Below are 5,000 nucleotides of genomic sequence, written 5' to 3' on the forward strand. Positions count from 1 at the left end.
GAGTGCGGTTTGCTGCGCCGGTACATTGCGGTTAACCGATGAAACCGCGCCATCTAGGGATTTGCCGTCGAAATGTTACGATTAAGTACCTAATCACCCGCTAGATGTCTCTGTTCTTTCCCTGTGATGAAACTGGAAAAGGATATCCAGGTTTCCGTGAGGTAATGATAGGGATATTGAGTAATCGATGTGATGTAAATTTTCGGCTGCTAGGATGTGAAAGAGGTGAATATTTGCAACTAGTGATAATTAAGGAGAAACTCAGGAAGTTAGGTTAGAGTGATAATGATATAGAAACACCATTAACAAAAGTCAAGGGAAGTCCTACAACGCATATCTTTTACAAAAATTATCAGACATCTAAGACAGTAAGTTTGCGTTACAAACACCATCTAAGCTCGGACAAGAAATGCCAAAACATGAAAAATAATCTTAGACAAACAGATGAACAAACTAACAAACATATATTCAGAAATCAATTAGGAAAATCCACGTTGCACGTTGCGGTTGCATCGACCATCACCTATTTCTATATCTATCTATCTATATCTATTTATGTACACAAAGACAACACAATAGTTCGTGCAAACTCCATTGTACCTTTTGGGAAACTTCTCATCCATCAAGAGTGGCAATTTTGATATTCCCAAATCTCGCAAGAAAATAAAATACTTTCCCACAAACATTCCCTTTGTCTTCCCACATCGCCACTCGAAGAAATCCCCGCGTGAGTTACATCTTCCAGCCTCCTTCTAACTATGTCAGGAATAACTTGATTTGGAGGGAGATCTTGCAGATATCTCGATGACTTGCAATTTTCGCCGTTCCGTGGCATACTTTTATCGGTCTCGGCAACATTACTGAATGAATTCGCGTTGTGTGCGGGGCTGGGCGAGGGTGTGTGGGTGTTACTGTGTTGATTTTGAAGTTTGAACTTTCAGGCTGTATTTCTTTCTTCTTCGAAAGCTGTCGTAATTTTGCCAAACGTTTAACTGAATCAATTGAATGAATTTTATAAAGTCATGAAGGTTTGTAGTGAACCCCGGGACGACGTTAATACAAATACGCTGTTGAAATTGATTACAGCATATCATGATATTACAACATCTGTAAAATTCTATTATTTACATCATCATAGCCAACACGAATACCAAATACTTTTTAAAATGATAAGTGAATATGAATCCTGATGTTAGGTTGCCTCTTTAACTGCACTAGACATGTGATATATGTGGCTATGCTTTCCGAGTATAGTGTTCAAATCACCATCGACAATGAGGGTACTCTTACCAATCCCTACTTTCGTGCGTTATGCCTCCTTTGACGCTTAATTACACTATAATTGCCCAATCTGGTCAATTACACAAGTGACTTGGAGTTGTCTCGCATCTCGGTTAGAAGACAGTTACGGGCGTGTTTTACGACATTTCCTTACAGGAGTTGTGGTAGAAGACATCCCTTGCCACGTGTAAAAATAGCAATGACTATTTCACTGCTAAGCCTCACCCAAAGGGATCGTAAATCGAGATGCGAGGAGACAGTACAAACAGGAACGACGCAAATAAACACAAAACGCAAAATCAGCTACTCAGTTTTCCTGAAGTTTATATAGCTCCTTTGATATGGGGGGACAAGGTAAGTACAGGGGGTAGCCAAACGGGGTGTAATTGAACGAGGGAGGGAGGGATACGTTCCTTGGAGTTGTCAACATGTCATCCCTCTATGTCAAGTTCCTGAAAGAAACGAAACAATTATTCTTCAAAAGGAGCCTGTTGTTATTAACTTTCACTTCGATGTTCTTTTTTTTGCGGGAGGGGGGTGGGGGGAGGAGGGGAATGGGGAATGGGGAATGGGGAAGGGAGGGGGTGGGGGAAGAAGTCTTTATCGAAAGCGGCTTCAAACTTCAAGTTGGAGACTCCCATTGTGTGGAATACTCATCCTCGAGAGGGTTTCGTCGTCCTAAAAAAGTCTGCCTGTACGAAGTCTTGTATAGACAAGCTGGCTTTCTAGCGCCCCCTAACCCCCTCCCTATGACCCCCCACACCCCCAAGCCGCTAATGCCTCCCCCCCCTAACCACCCCCTACCCCTCCCCCAATAACTCTCGACGTCGTTCAAGCACGAGAAGCCAAAATCAATACGACACGAACCGCAGAGGCAGCAGAAGTCCGGTCCTTTCACGCCACAATACCTAGCAAACTTGGGGGGCGAAAATGACTATAATAAGAGCCTTCTCCCACACGCCCATCACACACTCCAACGAAGCGGATCGTGGGCGGCCGATGGTGAAGCACAGTGGCCATTCTTCACACACAACATTAGTCTCTCGCTGGACGTAATAGGGCCAGCCAACACTGGGCGGGCAGCGAAAGGGAGTGAGAGAGAGTTTGACGAGTTTCGCGTGTTTGTCTGCTACGTAGATAAAGGAAGAGAGACTTTATGTGCGCACACTCGTAAACAGACATACACATACATACATACATATATGCAAACACACACACACATATACATATATATGTGTGTGTGTGTGTATGTGCGTGTGTGCATTTTATGTATATGCAAATACATGAATATGCCACAGAGAAAGTCAGAAAAAAGAGACTGAGACATAAAAAAAACTCAGGATATATAACAAAAACACTTCCCTTCACATCACACGGGAATCTCCCTTCCTGACCCAAAGAACCAATACCCACGAACGGTCAGAAACAAAAGAGAGAGAGAGAGAGAGAGAGAGAGAGAGAGAGAGAGAGAGAGAGAGAGAGAGAGAGAGAGAGAGAGAGAGAGAGAAAGGCCACACACCACAAACCAAACCCAAACCTAAAAAAGAGGAAAAAATATCGCCAAGTAATCAACCAGCCATTTATATCCCGGCCTCTCACAGCAGAGTCAAAATATGGTCTCCGAAATCACTCTAATATTTACTGCTATGCTTTGACTCGCATTATATCACCGCTTCGGCGTCATTCCGCTGGCTATAATGCGAGAGACAGAGAACTCTTACTTGGCGTGGCGAGTCATATCGCCTACGGGTGAGGGTGGGCGTGAGGGCGAGGGCGGGGGCGGGGGAAAGAGAGGAGGGGGGAGGGGGAGGGAAAGATGGGGAAAGGGGGTGGACGGATGGAGAATGGGGATGGAAGAATGAGGAAGGGGGTGGAGGGAGGTAAAAGAGGGAGGGGAGTGTAGGAGAGGGGGGTGGAGGGTAGGAAAAGAAAGAAGGGAGAGAAAGAGGATGGATAGGAAAGGAAACTGCAGGGGGTGGAGGAAGGGTAAAGGGGTGAAGAGAATGATAAGCCTACGAAGGATTGGAATGGAAAGGGAGGAGGGATAGGAGTAGAAAGCGGAGGGCAATGGGGGTAGAGTGTGAGAAGGAAAGGGGAATAGGGGTAGGGGAGGTATTTAAAAGGGGGAGGGGAAGGAGGAGGTAGGGGGTAACGGGGCTATGACAGATGGCATCTGTGTGTGGGCCACCTTCCTTGGTTGGCTCCTTGGCCGTGCCTCGGTGTCATGTGGCCGATTGTTCCGACATCATTAACGCATATAAACGCATAGTATTTTCACCACTGCTCTTGTCGCATACGGTTTCTATATATATATATATATATATATATATATATATATATATATATATATATATGAAAGAGTAACCATTGTGCTGTTGAAAAGTAACTAAGTGTCGCGATGGAAAATATACTTATCATTTATTACAAATGTTCTGGTAAAATTAGCCTACCTGACACTCGCACAGCTGAGTCTTCACACCTGAAATTTAAAAAAACCAAAATATTGTATCACAACTTACCTTTAAATGAGGATGTGACAGCTTGAGACGTTGATGATGGTATCTTGGGTAATTTTCTGTCTTCATAGTTCACCTTTCCTTTCTTCTTCTCGGAGTTTGTATTTGAATATTCAAACGTTCCGTTCTTCTTCTCGCTTCGTCTAATAGAGTTCCTGCTAAAATTCCCGTTTTCTTTGACGGAACAGCTGGAGTGCCCATTTTCTCTGCGTTCTCCAGGGGATCCGTTTTCTGTGGACTTGGTTTTCTTTCCAGACTGATTCTTGCTCTCGATCTGCTTCACGCTGTTTCTCACGCTCTTGGTACCAAAGAGCTCTTGTACACGGTTAGGTTGATAGGTTGCAGCCTCTGGTTTATGGAGATAGAAAGGCTCTTTTGACTTCTCGTCACTGCTGTCACCAGACTTTGCCTTCTCTATTTTATCTTTGTTGTATTTCTCAGAAGCTTCTTTTAGATCTGTAAGCGGATTGAGGAAGAAGGAGTTCTTTTGGTTCTTTTGTGTGTTTTCACTCTCCGTTGCAGCTGGTGGATGCAAATAAAATGGTTCGTGATGTACGCCAGAGTCTGAACTGTTGCCAGAGCTGTGACAGTCACTTTCGCACGAAGATGTACAGGAATCCGATCCGGTTAATGAGCACTCGGAACCCTGTCGTAGAAAACGAGGAAGTTAGGGCTGCTGTTCAAGAATGGGAAGCGAGCCAACACTAAAGAAAATGGTTGAGACGGGCGCTTTATTTTCAGCGTAGACTCATGAAAATTTGAAAGCTACACTTGTTTTGTTTTATATCGGTAATATTAATATATATTTATATGAATGTATATGTATGTATGTATATATATATATATATACGTACTCAATGAACTGGATCTATAAATTGAAAAAAAAAAAATTGCATCATACATGACTTTACATATGAAGTGACATTGCAAACTCGAAACGAACCTTTCTCTTGGAGCGGCTGCTCTGGTGGCAAGTGCAATGGTGGTGGTGGGAGCCCGAGTCGGTGGAGTCCGAGTCCGTGGCATAGTCAGGGGCTGTGCCATGCTGGACGAGGAGCTGAAGGACCTGGCAGGGCGAAAGGACGGTTAAAGAAGTACTTGATAATTTCCTCTGCGCGCGTTGAAGTCTCCAAGCCGGGTGATTAAAAGTCTACGGGAATAGCACGCCACGTTTATCCCAAGTTTGCTAATATACTGTATATC

The 5,000-nt window shown here is 44.0% G+C and overlaps 1 protein-coding gene across 3 annotated transcripts in view; it reads right to left on the minus strand.

The window, feature by feature from the left end:
• The window catches only part of f (espin protein forked), a 345,145-nt gene that overhangs the window by 46,170 nt on the left and 293,975 nt on the right, over positions 1 to 5,000 (minus strand). For all 3 annotated transcript variants that reach the window (XM_086555032.1, XM_086555033.1, XM_086555031.1), the window contains 2 exons: positions 4,741 to 4,863; positions 3,801 to 4,443 (listed from right to left, as the gene is read on the minus strand). In XM_086555032.1, coding sequence (XP_086411158.1) covers positions 3,801 to 4,443; positions 4,741 to 4,863 — 766 coding nt within the window. The remainder of the gene's footprint in view (positions 1 to 3,800; positions 4,444 to 4,740; positions 4,864 to 5,000) is intronic.

Source organism: Penaeus japonicus, unplaced genomic scaffold (assembly GCF_977035675.1).
Source record: "Penaeus japonicus unplaced genomic scaffold, GWHDUDI00000001_assembly GWHDUDI00000030, whole genome shotgun sequence".
NCBI lineage: Eukaryota > Metazoa > Arthropoda > Malacostraca > Decapoda > Penaeidae > Penaeus > Penaeus japonicus.